At 60.9% G+C, this 18,584-nt stretch overlaps 2 protein-coding genes and 1 long non-coding RNA gene across 11 annotated transcripts in view; 2 read left to right on the top strand and 1 right to left on the bottom strand.

Annotated features, from left to right (window-relative positions):
• PPP1R13B (protein phosphatase 1 regulatory subunit 13B) overlaps nucleotides 1-3,485 on the top strand; it is a 75,312-nt gene extending 71,827 nt beyond the window's left edge. For both annotated transcript variants that reach the window (XM_012533030.3, XM_033421036.2), the window contains 4 exons: nucleotides 14-147; nucleotides 755-921; nucleotides 1,637-1,836; nucleotides 2,433-3,485. In XM_012533030.3, coding sequence (XP_012388484.2) covers nucleotides 14-147; nucleotides 755-921; nucleotides 1,637-1,836; nucleotides 2,433-2,474 — 543 coding nt within the window. In that variant the 3' untranslated portion in view covers nucleotides 2,475-3,485. The remainder of the gene's footprint in view (nucleotides 1-13; nucleotides 148-754; nucleotides 922-1,636; nucleotides 1,837-2,432) is intronic.
• LOC125963659 (uncharacterized) overlaps nucleotides 1-15,369 on the top strand; it is a 239,044-nt gene extending 223,675 nt beyond the window's left edge. For both annotated transcript variants that reach the window (XR_007475921.1, XR_007475920.1), the window contains exon 2: nucleotides 15,265-15,369. This is a non-coding gene — a long non-coding RNA (uncharacterized LOC125963659). The remainder of the gene's footprint in view (nucleotides 1-15,264) is intronic.
• Nucleotides 3,758-18,493, bottom strand: ZFYVE21 (zinc finger FYVE-type containing 21). Of its 7 annotated transcripts, XM_049706726.1 has the most exons (9): nucleotides 18,288-18,424; nucleotides 17,684-17,838; nucleotides 8,795-8,845; nucleotides 8,427-8,595; nucleotides 7,044-7,119; nucleotides 6,868-6,959; nucleotides 6,318-6,371; nucleotides 4,470-4,612; nucleotides 3,758-4,338 (listed from the first exon to the last, which is right to left on the bottom strand). In XM_049706726.1, exons 3-9 carry the CDS (start codon nucleotides 8,831-8,833, stop codon nucleotides 4,303-4,305), a joined length of 609 nt encoding a protein of 202 aa, XP_049562683.1. In that variant the 5' UTR covers nucleotides 8,834-8,845; nucleotides 17,684-17,838; nucleotides 18,288-18,424; the 3' UTR covers nucleotides 3,758-4,302. The 7 variants fall into 7 exon arrangements, 6 of the variants coding, with proteins under 6 accessions (XP_049562683.1, XP_049562677.1, XP_049562682.1 ...); XM_049706720.1 differs by lacking the exon at nucleotides 17,684-17,838 and having other exon boundaries at nucleotides 18,288-18,490; XM_049706725.1 differs by lacking the exon at nucleotides 17,684-17,838 and having other exon boundaries at nucleotides 8,795-8,919; nucleotides 18,288-18,425.
• Between the last annotated feature and the right edge of the window lie 91 nt (nucleotides 18,494-18,584).

Below are 18,584 nucleotides of genomic sequence, written 5' to 3'. Positions count from 1 at the left end.
CCCTTTGTCCTAGGTGGAGGACCCCAGCAAGCCCAACGACGAGGGCATCACCCCGCTGCACAACGCCGTCTGTGCCGGGCACCACCAGATTGTGAAGTTCCTGCTGGATTTCGGGGTCAACGTGAATGCCGCCGACAGCGACGGCTGGTGAGGGCCCCGGGGCGCTGGGGTGGTGGGGAGAAGGGAAGAGGACGAGGGTGGCAACTTGGTCCCAGGCCTGCGTATCCTCCTGGTCTTCGTTCTCGCGGGGGTTTTGTTAAAGGCTCGGCCATGATCACGCTCTACACGTGGCTGACCGCTGACTGTAGGCTGAGCCTCTGCTGATCCATACGTTTTTAAGCGGCCAGAAAGCCTGTGTGGAGGGGAGCCTTGCAGGCCGGCCGCTGCGCCGCAGGCCCTGTGCCCCGTGGGTCTCATCGTGAGCTTCAGGCAGCAGTCTGCACTGCTGCGTTTGAACAGCTGTTTTTTGTATATTGTGATACAACACAGCCGTCACTGTCGCAGCCATTGTAAGGGACACATCATTGGTGTGAGGGACATTCGTGCTGTTGCACTGTGAACACCCAGCTTCCAGGCCGGTGTTCAGTCCACTCCCCGCCCGCCCTTTTCAGAAACGTGTGTGTGGCCCAAAACTGTTAGTAGAAGTGAGGCCACTACACAGCCAGCAGCACAGCAGCTCGCGGGGCACTGAGCACACAGCCCTGGGGGCCGCCTGGGACCCGGCCGGGCGTGAGCACCTCCTCTGTCCCTCCAGGACGCCGCTGCACTGCGCTGCTTCCTGCAACAGCGTCCACCTCTGCAAACAGCTGGTGGAGAGCGGCGCCGCCATCTTTGCCTCCACCATCAGCGACGTTGAGACTGCTGCGGACAAGTGCGAAGAGGCGGAGGAAGGCTACCCCCAGTGCTCCCAGTTCTTACACGGTGCGGGGCGGGCGGCCGGGGGTCCCCAGGGGAGAGGCCTGTGAGGGCTGAGGTGTCCCACAGTGGGTCTCCCATCCTGTCCCGTGGGGGAGGGAAGCTCCCTTCTCCATTAGGCAGCGCTGGGTTTTCCAAGGGCTAAACAGTCACAGGCCATCCACGCTACACCCGATGGGAGAACCTGTGGGCCCAGCCTACCTTAGACCCTGGGGACAAAGTGAAAAATGAAACAGGCAATGCCCTCCAGGCCCAGCTCCCAGGACAGAGGCCTTGTGGCGGGGCGGGGGTGGGGGGCGGCCGGCCTTCCTGGGGACCCGCAGGCGAGTCCTGGGTGTGCGCTCACTGGGTCGCAGTGGCTCCGTCGCTCTGGTGGTGAGTGCTTCCCACTGTCCAAGAGCAAGTCCCGCGGCTTCCTTAGTCATCGACTTTTGGGAGTTTGTTCTGCGTGTGGGCTGTAAGTTTCACCTTAAGAAACGCCTTTTAGAACAACCCTGCTTTGCTTCTGGACACAAAGGTTCCGCCACGGTCCTCTTGCTGGGACGTGGAAGGGACTGTTGGCTTTAAGCGGAGGGTGGCAGCTGGCCTGGCTTCTGACCGCTCCACTGTGGCCCCCGCCGGGCTGCCCAAGGACAGCAGCGTGTCCCTTCTGGTCCTGCTGTGGGGCTCTCTCTGCAGCCCGCCCTCCATGGAGACCTGACCGTTTGCTCTCCCGTCCCAGGGGTGCAGGAGAAGTTGGGCGTGATGAACAAAGGCGTGGTGTATGCTCTGTGGGCTTACGAGGCCCAGAACAGTGACGAGCTGTCCTTCCACGAAGGGGATGCCCTCACCATCCTGAGGCGCAAGGACGAAAGCGAGACGGACTGGTGGTGGGCTCGCTTTGGGGACCGGGAGGGCTATGTGCCCAAAACCCTGCTGGGGGTAAGCACTCTGCGCTGCACCGGGGGCCCCGTGCTGGAGCCAGCTGTCCCCTCTACCTGCCCGTGGGCATAACCTGGGCTCCAATCCTGCGGGCGGGAGACTGCCTTTCTCCAAGCCTCGTGGGAACCGTGGGGGGGCATCTGCCGGAGACCCCCGACAGGGGCTGCTCAGAGTGCTCTGCTCGTGGGGTCGGTAATGCGGTGGGGGACAGGCGACTGCAGGCTGCTCCTCTGCGTTGCACTGATGCTTCCTCAGACCCTTGGCAGGGCCGTGCCTTTGCTCTCGTGTTCCGTGCCCGGTGGGGCTGGCAGATGCTTTCGTGACACAGTCACTGGACACCGTGGGCCTGCCAGGCACCTTTAGGGGCCTTACAGACAGTGTCAGTGTCGAGTGCCCTGAGAGGAAGAGGAATGGGGTATCCTGGGAGTTGGAAGTTCTCCGTAGGAGGGTGACAAGCTGAACTTCAGCCTGAAGGAGCTGGTGTGCGGACTTCTGAGGGCAGCCTGGCCTCTGGAAGGGGTTCCTGCCCAGTGTGTCGTCCCCTCGTCCTAACTCCTGTCGTCCCCTCGTCCTAACTCCTGTCCCTTGCTTCCCAGTTGTACCCACGGATCAAACCCCGACAGCGAACACTGGCCTGAACTTCCCTTGGGAGCACTGCACGGGCTTTCCAGCGACGAGGAGCCACTGAAGAGATGATTCTGCCATTTCCCTGGGAAGCTGAAGCTAGAAATGGCTTTACTGGTGCTCCCTTTATCAGACAGCGTCCACAATGTGAAAGCCCGGCAGGTTCTAGGTGAGGCCCTTTCTCTGGTCTGCCCGCAGCTGGGAGAGAGACATTCGCCTCCAGGAAGACCGACTTTTGCCAGTTACTGTAAATCCAAATAAATACCCAGCTTTCTAAACAACTGTCCCTGTTGCCAGTAAGAAGCCCTGTAATTAACCCCTGGTCGGTTGCCAAGGAAGACGAATGCTGTCACACACTTGGGCCCCAAGGCCGTCGTTCCTCATTCCCGGTGTCACCCCAGCCCCAACAATGAAAACTTGCAGCTGCCGTGAGGTGCGTCCCCTCGCTAGAGCCCTGCCCTCCCGTTTACTAGAAATCACAGAAACCCAGGCACCTTTTTCATCCTCACCACATGCGTTTCTTCATCACCAAACGAGGCCCTGTGTGGAGACTTCTGTCCAGCAGTGGTGCCTGGTGTGTGGGCTCCACTTCCTGTTCCAGGCCTCGGTCTAGGTCACCGACAGGCCGTGGATGCGAGGGACCTTAAAATCAAGTGACACGTGGTCAGGAGTCTCAGCACAGCACTGCCTTCTCTGCAGCCTTGTGCTGCCCCGGTGTGGTCCCCACCCCTCCCAGCGTGGACGTGCAGCCCACGGGCCAGGAGGCGGTGGACGCAGGGACGCCTGCAAAGTCACGGGGGCAGCTATGGGGGTGGGAGGGCAGGGGCCCCAGCTCCCCGGTCCCAGCCATGACACCATAACCTGCCTGGTTCCAGACTTGAAGCAAGTAAGGCGCTTCCCTGAAGCGTCAACTGTACGTACAGGCTTTTATATACCAAAACTATTTTTTGACTAAACCACTCGAAACTGTCAGAACCACGTTGGAAATGTTTTTTTCTCTCATTAAAATCCAGGCCCTGAGCTTATTTTCCATGCGTGAGTCTTGTGTGTAATTTACGTACAGACACGTGTAGGTCCTTGTTGTAGAGTCACCTACCTTTAAGCGCTGGCTGACTGTGCACAGTGTGCTGATGGGAAGCGAGCATCCTGCAAGGCAGTCTCTGCGGATGCCGTGTAAACGTGCACACCGTAAACTGCCGTCTCTCACCGCAGGCTGTGAGCGAGTCTTGTGTCCTGGAGCCAGAACTGAGCTGAGCATGAAGCTCAGGTTGTCTGGACACAGCGAGGTGAGGCCTGATCCGTATTTTCAAAATAGGTTTTAATCGTAAGCTTTATATACAAATTGTTGTACAATTATTTTAATAAAGGGAAATAGTGAAAAGTACAAAACACAAATCTTGTTCCTTTCCCTGTGAAGTAGCAAAGGTTTGTTCATAGCCCCAGATGAGTGACACATGAACGGGCAGTCTGTGAGATGCGCTCCAGTACAAATCAGGCCAGGTCACCACTGCCCAGATCACTTCTGTGGAAGAATTAATGGAACAAACATCAAGGGGCCAGAACTATCTAGTAAACTTGGGCACTCATAAAAACATGGTATAGATTATGCTAAAAAGATTTTAGCAGTAGTGTAGCTCAGTCTCTCCCACCCCCAATTAGGCATCGATGAGACAAATTCTAAAGCACGAGGTGTTCTGAGCATTAATCAACTGTGTACATATTGCACTAGGTAAGCTCCGAGTACTTGAGTTGCGTTTCCAGCACGTGTAGGGTTAGTTGCGCCTGTGCGTGCTCGGCGAGCAGGTGCTGCTGCCCCTAGCGGACTATCCAGCCCACGTGGCGTTACTGGTCCCGAGATTCGTAGAGAAGCTTGGCAGCCTGCAAGGTGACCAGAGATAAATGCGTGTGCCTGGCTGAATCCAGTGGGGGCACCCCGGGTAGGCAGGCAGCGGGCCTCCCTCTGGGAAAGGTGGGCAGTGCTCTGAGCAGAAGGGCCAGGCCCACGGTACCTTGTGCATGGCCACCAGCCATGCTGTCGCCTGCCTTCTGCTGCCGTTTGCGTCCTCCCCGGCCGTCAGCTTCAGCTGCGTCACGCCCTCCGCCCCTGGCGCCGTGTACTGCAGGGTCATGCCTGTGGCCCGCGCGTTGCCTCCTGGAGTGGGGAGACGAGGTAAGGATGCCCGAGGGGACGCTGAGCGCCCAGGGTGCCGCCGGCCCTGATGTGCTGCCGGGGCGCCTCCTCCCCAGCCCTGGTGCTGGTCTCAGACGGAGGCAGCCTGGTGGCGGGGCCTGGGCTAGGGGCTGCCCAGCGTTTGAGCCCAAGTTCACAGGCCCGGCACCACGTGGCCGAGAACCCAGGGAGAGGCGCGGTGCCGTTGGGAGGGCTGCCCAGGCTGCACCCTGCCTGTCACGCTGGCCTCACCCCCACCCTACTCTGGAGAGCCAGGGTCAAAGCGGAGGGCACAAGTGCCACCAACACCCCACTCTAGTACATGAGCTCCTGAAAAGATGCCATGTGGGGTCGGCCTGCGGGGACACTGCCCGCCTTTGGGCTGTGACGCCATGGACGACGACGGGACCCCAGCACCTGCTCTGAGAACCAACGGCTGGAGGAACAGACGGCCTTTCTGTCACGACTGCAGTCAGAAAAGTGGCAAGGAGACCAAGCCTCACAGTGGAGTTTGCCTACCTACAGCTGTTCTACTTTGTGACTTGGGAGGAAAACTCCATTGTGAGCCGTTACCCAGCTCAGAAGATCCCTTCCATCAGACGCAGGTCTCAGAGTCAAACGCAGGCCGGTGGGGGAGCAGGTGCTGGGGGGGAGAGGCCCGGCCCACCGGGAGGTCGATCCGGCTGGAAGTGCCCCGCCACCCAAGGCCTGGGACGCCCCTCATGACCTTTCATAAGCCACGGTTCGACCCTGGGTGTCAAGCGGCTTGTCCCCGCCTGGGCTCCTTGCAGGAGTGCCCCCCGCCCCCGGGCTCTGGGGCAGGCAGGCTGTGCTCTGCCCACCCCCCGCTCCCATAGGTAGACTTCTACTGGCCCAGGCCACGTTTCCATGGCTCCTACGACCGCTGTCGCATTTTGAGTCTGTGGCCGGCAGAGCTGCATGCAAGTACCTGGGCCTCGACAGAAAGTGCGCAACGCTGCTGTGGCCACCACCCCCGCCCACTCGGGAACACATTTTTCTGGACATTTAACGGTTCCGGAAGCCTGGGCAGAGCAGGGCTCACTATCCTCCCAGCACCGCCACAAGGGGCCGCATAGCGCCACCAGCCCCCGGCCCCGCCCACACGTGGGAAGGACACGGAGGGAGGCCCCGGCCTGGGTCGGGGGGTGGCCCCCCGCTCCTCCGGACCGTGACTTTCGCACCTTCGACTCACGGCCCAGCACAGGTGCCGCCACGCACAGCCTGTGCTCGGGGACAGGGGGCAAACGCTGAGCCGGCCCGCTCCCCTCGCCACCTGCGGGCCCAGGAGCGCAGGGAGGCTCCTACGAGAGAACACGGGAGCGAGCGCGCTGCGGAGGGACGGGAGCGCGCTGGGGAGGGCCGCCGCCCGCGCCCCCCTCGCGTGGCCCGCTCAGGCCCCAGTGGATGCCCAGGGGAGGATGCCCAGGGGACGTTAGGAAACACTGCGTAGGGCTCCCCTTGGGAGCGCAGAACTGAGCAAATGAGATAGATTGCTTCATTCATGCTTTGTCTGCCCGTCTTAGACCCAACTGTCCTTCAAATCAACCAAAAGAAGGGAATGTGTTTTCACAGAGAGCCTCGGCGTGGACCCCAGCACACAGCAGGGTCTGAAGGAGGCGCAGCCCGGCGCGGGGGCAGGGAGAGCGGCGGGGAGCGGGGAGCTGACCTTCAGAGACGGGCTGGCTCCCCGGGAGGCTGGTGTAAGTGTGCATGTCTTTTTCTACGTCAAGAAGGTAGGCCGGCAGGAGAGAAGAACAAGCAAGAGACGATCAGAAAACAGAAAGCAAGACGGGCTAAGTCACGTGGGTTTCTTCAGCGCACTGCGCCCAACGCGGAACACCAACTCCACTTCCGTGGAAGGACAGCTGCTGAAGTGCGAAAGTTTAGGCGGAAAGATCCAGAATAGGCTAAGCGCTCCGCAAGCTCCAGGAGGAGGGTCGTCCCCGCAGACCCTGGGGGTCGTGGTGCTGGGCGGGCAACGATCCAGGCATCGGGGAATCGGACCGATGCCAGCTGCCGCCGGAGCCTTACCCCTGACCCGAGTCCGACAGGAAGTGAAACGTACAGAAGGGTAGTCCCCGCTTGTTCTACACGTTCAGCCCCATTCTCCTGGCGAGCTCCTACAGCCACTCACTGAACACAAGCCCCCGCCACGGCTGAGCGCGACGGCCCACAGACCTCGAGGGTCACCCAGGCCGGTGCCACACGGCGCTCACCTCCAGGAGGGAAGCCTTCCGTGAGCATCTGCACGGCGGCAATGCGCGTGACCTCGACCTCGTGGCGACTGTCCCCGTCCAGAAGCAGGTACCTGCAGCAAACGAAGGGTGTCCACACCACGTCACTTCAGGCTCGGAGCGACAGAGCGTCAGTGCCGCGCAGCACCCGCTTTTACCTCTGGTTGCTGGAAAGACGACAGACCATCGTGTCTGGCTTCTCCGAGTTTCCAAAAGTTACCAGGAAGGTGGCTCCTGGGGATGAAAACCAGACATGAGGACCCGGCAGCTCCCTTCTCGCCTCCCCTTCCAGGCCAGCCCACCAGGGGACACGCACAGAGGACAAAAGGAAAGCAAGACAGGTGGCAGCTCTGTTCTGTGGGGCCCTCGGCTGAGGCGGAAAGGCCGTGACGGGGTTGGGGTTCAACAGTGGAAATAAAAGGTGCTGCCTGGGGCTCCCAGGGGCCTTACCTCCCAAGGGCCTGGCTCACAGGGCGCCGACCCTCCCCCAGTGCTCAGGGGCCACTGGGCAGCACCACCTGCCCTGCTGCCAGCAGGTGGAAGGGGCCTGCAGGCCGGGGGGGCTAGGCTGCCAAGGCCCGGGAGGGGACAGCAGGCACGGGGAAGGGCAGCAGGCACGGGGAGGGGGCAGCAGGCATGGGGAAGGGCAGCAGGCAGGGGGAGGGGGCAGCAGGCACGGGGAAGGGCAGCAGGCAGAGGGAGGGGGCAGCAGGCACGGGGAAGGGCAGCAGGCAGAGGGAGGGGGCAGCAGGCAGGGGGAGGGGACAGCAGGCACGGGGAAGGGCAGCAGGCAGAGGGAGGGGGCAGCAGGCATGGGGAGGGGGCAGCAGGCACGGGGAAGGGCAGCTGGCAGAGGGAGGGGGCAGCAGGCACGGGGAGGGGGCAGCAGGCACGGGGAAGGGCAGCAGGCAGGGGGAGGGGGCAGCAGGCAGGGGGAAGGGGCAGCAGGCACGGGGAGGGGCAGCAGGCAGGGGTAGAGGGAAGCAGGCACGGGGAGGGGCAGCAGGCACTGGGAGGGGCAGCAGGCAGGGGGAGGGGGCAGCAGGCAGGGGGAAGGGGCAGCAGGCACGGGGAGGGGCAGCAGGCAGGGGTAGGGGGCAGCAGGCACGGGGAGGGGCAGCAGGCAGGGGGAGGGGGCAGCAGGCACTGGGAGGGGCAGCAGGCAGGGGAGGGGGCAGCAGGCAGGGGGAAGGGGCAGCAGGCACGGGGAGGGGCAGCAGGCAGGGGGAGGGGGCAGCAGGCACTGGGAGGGGCAGCAGGCAGGGGGAAGGGGCAGCAGGCACGGGGAGGGGGCAGCAGGCATGGGGAGGGGCAGCAGGCAGGGGGAGGGGGCAGCAGGCACGGGGAGGGGCAGCAGGCACAGGGAGAGAGCTGCCCTCTCGCCACCACCATGTCCCAGGAGGGCGGGGGCCGCACCTGGAGTCCCAACCATTGGTCCCAAGCCTGCAGCAGGCACCCTGCAGAGACAGAGGCCAGGCACGGCGTCAGGCGTCACAGCATCGCAGCCACCACACGACAGACACGAGGCCCCAGGTGCTCACCACTCAGGAGCAGCTTGAGCTGCTTGTCGTAGAACTCGGCCTCCCGGTGGGACACCAGGGCGCACTCAGCGCACTGCCGCACGGGGTCCACGAAGCACATACGCCGCAGCGCCACCTTCTGGCTGCAGCACTTGTCGCAGAAGCACTTCCCACACCGGCGACAGTGGTGCTGCAGACGCGGGGCAGGCAGTGAGGACCCCCGGAGACCCACGCCACCGGCATCCACGACCAGATGCCTCGAGGGTCCCAACGGTTTCCCAGCGGCCGGAACCCTGCCTGCTGACCAGGCTGCCACTGTCCCCAAGGCTCCGCGACAGACAGCGCCCACTCCCACCCCCCACGCCCCCTCCCGCCCCACCGCAGCTCACCTTCCTGGTGAGAAAGTCAAACTTGGTGTCGCACTGCATGCACCTCGGGCACTAGGAGAGAAGGTGACAGGGCGTCAGGACCCGGCTGCCAAGGCCACGTGGTCAGCTCCTCAGGGAGCCCCGTCCTGTCACCGGAACCCAGGATCGGCTGTGAGATGATGCGATGCCACAGCAGAAAGTGATCTACACCGGGTCCCCGCGCTCCCCTTCCAGGCCAGCCCACCAGGGGACACGCACAGAGGACAAAAGGAAAGCAAGACAGGTGGCAGCTCTGTTCTGTGGGGCCCTCGGCTGAGGCGGAAAGGCCGTGACGGGGTTGGGGTTCAACAGTGGAAATAAAAGGTGCTGCCTGGGGCTCCCAGGGGCCTTACCTCCCAAGGGCCTGGCTCACAGGGCGCCGACCCTCCCCCAGTGCTCAGGGGCCACTGGGCAGCACCACCTGCCCTGCTGCCAGCAGGTGGAAGGGGCCTGCAGGCCGGGGGGGCTAGGCTGCCAAGGCCCGGGAGGGGACAGCAGGCACGGGGAAGGGCAGCAGGCACGGGGAAGGGGCAGCAGGCATGGGGAAGGGCAGCAGGCAGGGGGAGGGGGCAGCAGGCACGGGGAAGGGCAGTGGGTCTGCTGAGCTGGGGCAGCGTCTAGCTAGCAAGGGTGCTACCAGCCCCAAATGCCCGGGGCTCAGCGGGGAGGCTGGGGACAGTGCTCCAGGGACAGGCCGAGGTCCAGGGCCGGAAACAGCCACATTATCACCAAACCAACCAACCACGCAGAGGACCTCAGACCTCTTATCTGACAAAGCGAGGGTTTTTTCCCATCCTGGCGCCAAGTGCGGACAGACTGTCCCCGCACCGCCAAGGCTCAGCCTCCACGGTGGAAAAGCTGCTCCTGGACACATGTGCCACCTCACCCCAATGACATGGTGACAGTAAAATGCCACTGTCAGGGAGCCAGACACCCTGATCACCACGCGACCTGAACCCGGCCAGTCCCCAGTCAGTCCTGGCCAACACGGCCTGACCCCAGTGTCCTGCCCTTCGTCCTCACTGCCTGGCTTCAATCTGGGCAGCCAGAACCCACTTGCCACCCAGGCTTTGTTCCCCATCCTCCCCGTTCTGCCAACGCAGTGCTTGACCTTGACCCCTGCTCTGCACCCCTCCCGCCCCCAGGCCTGCGCCTGCAGCCGGGTCTGTTGCTCTGAGGAAAGGCACAGCAGGTGCCAGGGCCCACCATGGGGCCGGGACCCTGAGGAAGCTTATGGAAGGAGCCTGGCATCCACACGCAGTGTGCCCTTGTCCGTGGGAGGGCAGGCATCCAGGCCGGCCCCGAGCCCACCCAGCTCTACGTGGCCACGGCCCCACCCTGGGCTGGTGTCTAAGCGTTCTGAGATCCTGTGATTGATGTTTCCTTATTTTCTCTTTGCTCTTACGCTGCTTTCTGGGCTGGGACACAGGGCCTGGCCCACCTTGGCTCTCCAGAACCATCCACAGAGTCCCTGTCGGCTTCAGGCATGAGCTGGCTAATCACAGCGCAGCTGCTTCCACCAGTCCCTGCCATTGCCTCTCGCTGTCAGTTCTGGAATGTTCCGTGTGTTTGGCCCTTGGGCCTCCACCCATGGCAGGGCATCTGTGTGCCACGCTCTCCTGTGACCTCACACATCTGCCAGCCACAGAATCCACTGGATGTGGGGAAAGCCGGCTGGACCACCAGCGTCAGGCCAGGCTCCAGTGCGAGAGCTGCCTCCCGAGTCCATGCGCGTCCTGCACCCACGGCTGGGACACGGAGCCCAGGGCTGCCCCACCCTCGCCGGGAGGCTCGCATCTACACAACTGAGAGACCAATTTCTAAACTAAGACCACAGCAGAATTTAACATTTGCTCCCGGGGCTTCCTTGGTGGTGCAGTGGCTAAGAATCCGCCTGCCAATGCAGGGGATGAGGGTTTGAGCCCTGGTCTAGGAAGATCCCACATGCTGCGGAGCAACTAAGCCCGTGTGCCACAAATACTGAGCCTGTGCTCCAGAGCCCGTGAGCCACAACTACTGACTGCACGTGTCACAACTACTGAGCCCGTGCACCACAACTACTGAGCTCACGTGCCACAACTACTGAGTCTGAGCTCTAGAGCCCATGAGCCACAACTACTGAGCCCACATGCCACAACTACTGAGCCCACATGCCACAACTACTGAGCCCACATGCCACAACTACTGAGCCCACACGCCACAACTACTGAGCCTGCATGCCACAACTACTGAAGCCTGCGTGCCTAGAGCCCGTGCTCTGCAACAAGAAGCCACCATAATGAGAAGCCCACGCACTGCAACGAAGAGCAGCCCTTGCTCGCCGCAACTAGAGAAAGACCGCATGCAGCAACGAAGATCCAACGCAGCCAAAAATAAATAAATAAAATAAATAATTTTTTTAAATAAATAAAATTCACTCCCTTAAAAACATTAGTGATCTAGAAGTTTTGTATTAATCTAAATAACCAACGAGGTTATTCAGAAAACTTACAGGCTTTAAATAAAGTAAGTTTCCTGTGGATTATATAAAAGAAGCTTTTAAAATTATCAAGAGAACAATTTGGTATGAAAACAGAATTAAATAAGGAAATAAAGCAACTGGTGAAGATATGAGAGTAAAATTACCACCAAAGAATTCACACCTTGTCTGATAAACCAGCTGCATCGAAAGGAAACGAAAAGCCCAGGCCGAGCCCCGTTCACCTGACCTGGACCCAGAGGCTCTGGGGTTCTGGGAAACCACTGTCTGGGGAGACGGAGTCCAGAAACCAGGTGTGAGCAACCCACCTGCACCATGTGTGACAAAAGCTGCCTGGGTTCCAGCCTCCCAGACTATGTCGCACCCAGGCCTGTGTCACCACGGCATCACTAGGGTGGGCTGGGGCTGGCATCACAGACAGGCACACTTGTAAGGGAGAACCGGGACCCACAGGAGCTCAGTGAGGGCCCTGCGTGTGAGGTGCAGGTTAAGGCACAAACACACACAGCACATGCAGACAGGCACAGAGACACAGACACACATGCAGATGCTGCCTGATCCTCCGCGGGCTGCCCCAGGCCGCTCCCCACCCGCCAGGACGGGCGGTAGGACAAGCAGGGCCGTCCTCGTCCTCGAGTGAAACAGTGTCAACGGTGGGGCCTCCAGCCCACCACCGGGGCCCCTGCGCTCACCCCCAGGACTCCTGCCCCGCAGTTGGGAGGAAGCCAGTGGTAAGGGTGGCCTCCACAGTGTCCCCTGGGCGCCCACGAGAGGACAGGGGAGCCGGGGGGGTGGCACAGACAGCCTCTAGTGCAACACCCAACGCCGAGGCGCTCCCGGCTGCAGCCCCAGGGTCAGAGCCCAGCGGCCTCAACCCCTCGCAGGGCCAGGAAAGCAACAGCTGACTCATGCCCACCCTGCCAACGCAGGAGAGTTCAGACGAGGTTGGAGGTGTGCTTTCTGGTGGGGAAGTGAGGGGATTACGAGCAATCAAAGGAGAAACCAGAAACGGCCACAGGAAGCCGGGCCCAGATGGAAGACTTCAGGGCAGAAGGGGCCTTCGGGGATCGTGGGGTCCACCCCGGCACACAGCCGAGGGCAGAGGCTGGGCCACAGGGCTGCTTGGAGACCCGCGGTCTCTGCCGATCTGCTGTCCGACTCCAGCACAGGGAGCCCTGGGGGTGCCCAGGGCAGCGCATCAGGACGGCCGACAGGGCATCTCCCCTCAAGGTAGAATAGTCGGAAGAGAGAGTTTGGAGAGTTTAAAGGAGTGTTTAAAAAGAAGTTACTATAAAAAGGACAGGGCTTCCCTGGTGGCGCAGTGGCTGGGAGTCCCCCTGCCAATGCAGGGGACACGGGTTCGTGCCCCGGTCCGGGAGGGTCCCGCATGCCGTGGAGCGGCTGGGCCTGTGGGCCATGGCCGCTGGGCCTGCGCTTCTGGGGCCTGTGCTCCGCAACGGGAGAGGCCGCAGTGGTGAGAGGCCCGCGTACCGCAAAAAAAAAAAAAGGACAGAGTTTGGGACAGATGCCCACCCTCCCTCTGAGGCTGGAGCGGCAAAGGACAGTCACGCCTCCTCCCACACTGTCCTTGGCGGTGCTGGGAGAGACAACACCTGCCCGGCTGCGCCTGGCTCGCACGCTAGACCGTTTCTCAGGCTACGAGGGGACTTCCCTCGTGGTCCAGTGGGTAAGACCCTGGGCTCCCATCACAGGGGGCCCAGGTTCGATCCCTGGTCGGGGAACTAGATCCCACGTGCATACCGCAACTCAGACCTGGCACAGCCGAAACAAACAAGCGAATAAATAAATAAATATTATTTTAAAAAAGCTTCCTCCTCCCAGAGCCCATGCTCCATAACAAGAGAAGCCACCGCAATGAGAAGCCCGCGCACCACAACGAAGAGTAGCCCCTGCTCGCCGCAACTAGAGAAAGCCCGCGCACAGCAACAAACACCCAACACAGCCAAAAATAATTAAATTAAAAAGAAAAAGCTTCCTCAGAAATAAATCATAAAAATAAGTTACAAAATTACATGTATTACTGTATCTTTGTTGAAAGACAACCGTTTTTAAAGAGGAAAAGCATAACTCCTACAAATATAAAATGAACCCATGTCAAAGATTTAACTCATGGACTTCCCTGGTGACGCAGTGGTTAAGAATCCGCCTGCCAGTGCAGGGGACACGGGTTCGAGCCCTGGTCCGGGAAGATCCCACATGCCGCAGAGCAGCTAAGCCCATGTGCCACAACTACTGAGCCTGCGCTCTAGAGCCCGCGAGCCACAGCTACTGAAGCCCGCGTGCCTAGAGCCCGTGCTCCGGAACAAGAGAAGCCACTGCAATGAGAAGCCCACGCACTGCAACGAAGAGTAGCCCCTGCTCAGTGCAACTAGAGAAAGTCCGCGCACAGCAACGAAGACCCAACGCAGCCAAAAATCAATAAATTAATTAAAATAAATTTTAAAAAAAAGATATAACTCATTAACTAATGAGGGAACCAATAGGATGTTAGAAACCAGCTCAAGGGACGAAGAGCAGACACACAGCAGCCCCGGGAACGAGACGAATTTGACAACAGATGCTTTCACGGGGGTGGGTGGGGCGCCTGAGGGAAGGAGCGGCAGGGACAGAACACCTCCAAGGACAAAGCCCAGAGCCATCAAACAGGGAGCAGCAGGTGCAGACACCACATCCCAGGAAGGAGAGGCTGCCACTGCCCATGTCCCGCAGGACGGCCAGGAACCCGCCTTCTCCCAACACTGGCAGCAGCGCCCCGCTGGCCCGAGCGGCCGTGGGCAGCTCTCCTGGCTCCTGACCACGGGGACCCGCCTGGGATCCCGGAGGCCACGAGACCAGAGACCGGGGACGCCGCCCACAGTGCTCTGGGAACGCATCCTGCAAAGGGCCCCCTCCCCTCTTGCCCTAGAGAAGACTAACAGACACCCCTGTCCACCCACCACAAGCCACACGCAGACTGCAGATGGGACTGGCTGACACATCCATCGGAACAAAGCGCCCACGAACTGGACTTGATAAAACCTTCGTTCATATCTCCTTCCTTCAGGGCCTTGAACTCTGACCCACCCCGTAGCCTGAGACAGGCTGTCCTGGGGTGATGCACCCCCTGATCCTCTGTCAGATCACACCACCTGCCCCTCCCACCCCACTCTCTCCTAGCCTGGGCTGCCCCTCCCATGGAGCAAGCCCCTGCCACCTGCCTTTGGAGAGCTCACAGGGCCCTGGGCCGGACCTCCCCCCACAGTGACCCTGTGGGACACAAATCTCTCCTCACCTTGTTTTTGTTTGACACACTTGTGCTCTCTCCTCCCCGGTTCTGCATCTGCAGAGCATCTGACGTCAGTGACAGTGCAGAGCCATCGTCATCACTGGCTAAACCCAGCGCCCAGGACAGGAAGAAAAGGGATGCAAAACTGCATGGATTCTAACGATAAAATTCAGTATTTTGGGCTACTTGTAGCAAGTCCTTATGGCTGTGTGCCCAGACAGCCCACCCCTAAGGCCACTCTCCTGGTCATGGGACACTCGGACGGCAGCCACACGAGGCCCAAGCTATTCCCAGGCCCTCCCTGTCCCGCCACTGCCTCCCCACCTCACAAGCTCCCAGGGGCACAGAGACACCAGGAAAGCAAGTCTCAGTTACTTCTGGGTCAGGAACCCCTCTGAGAAGCTGAGAGCTACAGATGTACCCACATCCCCACGTTTTCCAACATCTGTAAGGGATGCCCCTGTGGGCCCCAGCTACCAAGCTGGCACAGGGTCAGGCACTGAGTAAAGAGTTGATAGGGCTTCCCTGGTGGTGCAGTGGTTAAGAACCTGCCTGCCAGTGCAGGGGACATGGGTTTGAGCCCTGGTCCAGGAAGATCCCACATGCTGTGGAGCAGCTAAGCCCATGTGCCACAACTACTGAGCCTGCACTCTAGAGCCCACGAGCCACAACCACTGAGCCCACGAGCCACAACTACTGAGCCCACAAGCCACAACTACTGAGCCCACACACCTAGAGTCCGCGCACCACAATGAAGACCCAATGCAGCCAAAATTAATTAATTAATTAATTTTTTTAAAAAATGAATCCCACTTTGATAATGGCAACACAACGAGAAAACCACATGTAAATAAACTTTAAAAAAAAAAAAAAAAGAGTTGATAGATGGGCAACAGGTTGGCCGCTGATGGACCCAGCAGAAGACAGCCGGGACGAAGAACACAGGACGGCTGCACACAACCGTGACACTCATCCACCCACAGCTGAGTGCGGGGGCGGGTGAAGCTGAGGACAGCATGTCGCCCCTGCCATGCTCCACCTATGCCCCCCACCGCCCGTCCCAAACCACAAGTAAACCTACTTCTCAGCACTGGTAGATCCACGCTTGGGTCCCCGCCCCACACACCAGGGTCGTGGGTCCAGAAGCACTGGGCAGGCCGAGTGCCGCCAGGCCGCGCGAGCAGCAGGGCAGAGGCCCTGCAACCAAGGCCAGCCTTCGTCCCGACGCTCCCAGCCCCAACTGCCCCACTCCCAGTTTCTTTTCCTCCCGACGCTTCCTTTGGTCCCTTCTGGACTCTAGGACATTCCCCAGCACATTTCAACACGCACTTCCTCAAAGTCAGAGGAGAAACTGTCCACGGTCACTTGGCGCTTCCTCCCCGCTCTGAGCTCCCTCCGCCTCTAGGGCCTTCTTTGGCTGCTCAGATGGCAAACTGGGGGCGTGTTTCTGGAAGGCACCCCGCCATCCTTCTAACACAAGAACGAAACTTCTGTTACAGGAAGGAGTGCCACGCACTCCCACCCACACTGATCGCTTTCCCGAGAGCCCCCAGACAGGCGGGCAGGGCCCCAGACGCACCTCAACACCAGACCCTCAAAGAAAGACAACACATGCAGTACAACCTGCGAAACAATCATTCCAGCAAAGAGCAAGGGGCCCTGAAGAGTGCTGGCAGGGGGGACCCAGAGGTTAACTGAAGAGCAGCTCGCGGGCTGCAGGGGAAAACTGCACATCGTCCAGAGGGGTGTTCTCCCGCACATACGGTCCCTAAGGAGGTGGACATATCCCTGCTGTAAGCATTTCATGGGGGATCAATCAGGGGAAAAAATGTCTAAAGAGGGTCCTCGGAGGACAAAAGTGGAAAAAGACTGACACTCTGACCTGGCCTCGAGGACACGCTTGGTGCCCACGCAGTGAAGTGGAGACGCTGCGGACACAGTATGTCCCTGTCCCGGCTCCCCTCCCCCGGCGTGGAACAGACCAACTCGCCTCTAGCTCCTGCCCTCACCTGCCTCCTTCCAGGTCAGGCTGTGCGGTTCTGACTTCTCTTCGAACCTTGATAACACCTGCCCGGCTCCCTCACTGATGCAGTTAAAAGAGCTCCGGAACATGCATTCACTTAGAAGACCGAGAGTCGTGATATTACCTTTTTTCTCTTTAATCACCTTTTAACAGCACTAACCAAGGAGACCACACGAGAAAAGGTATGTTCTGTGATTTCAAACACTGCAAACGCCAGGAAGAAAAATGCAGAAGAGAAAGAGCACAGACAGGGCGACCAGAAACCCAAGAGGAAGGGAGGACGTGGCCTGGGCCAGCTCAGTGACCCGCCTGCGCGCCAACATCTCGCTCTCTGTGCACTGGCCTGCAGGGACTCGGTGACCAGGAGATGGGAGGAAAGGGCAGCCCTGGCAGGACGGCGCTGAGACCTCCCCGCGGCTGGCCCAACCGCCCCTCCGAGCTCTGGGCGCTTCACCGCCAGTGCCCTGAAAACACCTGATCGCATCCCCTCACTTCGCCCCCCCCTGCAAAAAAACGTGCCGCCTGCAACCGTCATTCTATGGGGAGGAAGGAAAAGTGGTCAATCGGAACGCTGGAAGGAGATGCAACTTAAAGCATTTTCAAAAATCGTGCTACTGGGCTTCCCTGGTGGCGCAGTGGTTGAGAGTCCGCCTGCCGATGCAGGGGACACGGGTTCGTGCCCCGGTCCGGGAAGATCCCACATGCCGCGGAGCGGCTGGGCCCGTGAGCCATGGCCGCTGAGCCTGCGCGTCCGGAGCCTGTGCTCCGCAACGGGAGAGGCCACAACAGTGAGAGGCCCGCGTAAAAAAAATAAGTCGTGCTACTTTTATGTCTCTGGGACGTCTGTGATTTACAGGAATGCGGTAAGTTTTTCCGCCTGGCTTAGCATAGCTGAGAATAACCGGCTTATGGGATCCAGTCCAAACCCTGTGGCACAGCAAGCACAAAAAGGCCTTCAGAGGTTCCGCCCCCACCCCACCCACGGGAGAGCTCACGCCCCACCCCGCCCCTCACCTCTGGGCGCAGGTGCAGCTCCCCAGGCAGGACGCCCTCCACACGCCCCACCTGGACACGCGTACTCACCCCCAAGACTCCCTCAGACACCACCGCCAGGCAATCCACACAGCGAGAGTCCCCTGCACAGAGCGCTGATTATAAATAAACAAACACGAGACTCCTCTCCTCCCTCGCGGGAGGGAGTCGCAACTGTATCAAAGGTTCCAGCCCAGCAGCTCGACCTATGGATGTGGCGGAATCCACAGATGACCTCGCAGCTGGGCAAAGCCCGGGTCGTATCAGGAAGGGAGATACGTGAGGGGTCACAGAAACCTCGGGGGGCAGTTTCTTAAGAGCGGGGTAGACTGGGCGCCCCGCGAAAGGGAACCAGGCCAGGCAGAGTACCCGTGGCCCGGGAGGGGTGAAGCCCGGGGGCTCCGCTAGGGCGCGGGGCAGGCGTCCCGAGGGCGGCCGGGTTTGGGGGTGGGGAGGACACAGGGGCCGGAGGAGGCAGTTCCGGGGCCGGGGTGCGCGGGGAGCGGAGAGCGGGTCGGGCTGCGGAGGGGCGTCGGGGAGGTGGGGCGGGCCCGGGGAGCCGACGCGGGACGCGGACGCCGGGAGGCTCGGGGGCACGGGGAGGGGACAGGGGGAGCGGATCCGGTCCCGGGGCTGACGGGCGTCCGCGACCTACCTCCTTGTCCGGGACCCACTGCGGCTCCTCCAGGCCGAACGGGCTGCCGAAGGCGCGGTGCTCTGGCACCATACGCAGGCCGCTGGGGGAGCGCACCAGCTTCTTGGCGTCGCGGCGCGCGGCCACCTCGGAGGACATGACGCCGCCCCAGCGCTCGCCCGCCGCCCGCAACCGGGCCCTAGCCCCCCGGGAGCCCCGCCCCGCCCCGCCCCGCCAGCGCGACTGACAGCGCCTCCGCCCAATAGCCACGCCAACCACGGAGCGCGGACCAATCGGCGCCAGATGTCCGCCCCGTCG

The sequence above is a fragment of the Orcinus orca genome, chromosome 2, assembly GCF_937001465.1.
Source record: "Orcinus orca chromosome 2, mOrcOrc1.1, whole genome shotgun sequence".
Classification (NCBI taxonomy): Eukaryota; Metazoa; Chordata; class Mammalia; order Artiodactyla; family Delphinidae; genus Orcinus; species Orcinus orca.
This window is presented reverse-complemented; position numbering and strand designations above follow the sequence as displayed.

Excerpts from the sequence above, each read along its gene's own strand:
- ZFYVE21 (XM_049706720.1), bottom strand. The coding sequence starts at position 18,425 with ATGTCCTCCGAGGTGGCCGCGCGCCGCGACGCCAAGAAGCTGGTGCGC. Across the intron at positions 8,596-8,794 it reads TTGACTTTCTCACCAGGAAG|CACCACTGTCGCCGGTGTGG; the intron begins GTGAGCTGCGGT and ends CCGCGTCTGCAG. Across the intron at positions 6,960-7,043 it reads CGTCTTTCCAGCAACCAGAG|GTACCTGCTTCTGGACGGGG; the intron begins GTAAAAGCGGGT and ends CGTTTGCTGCAG.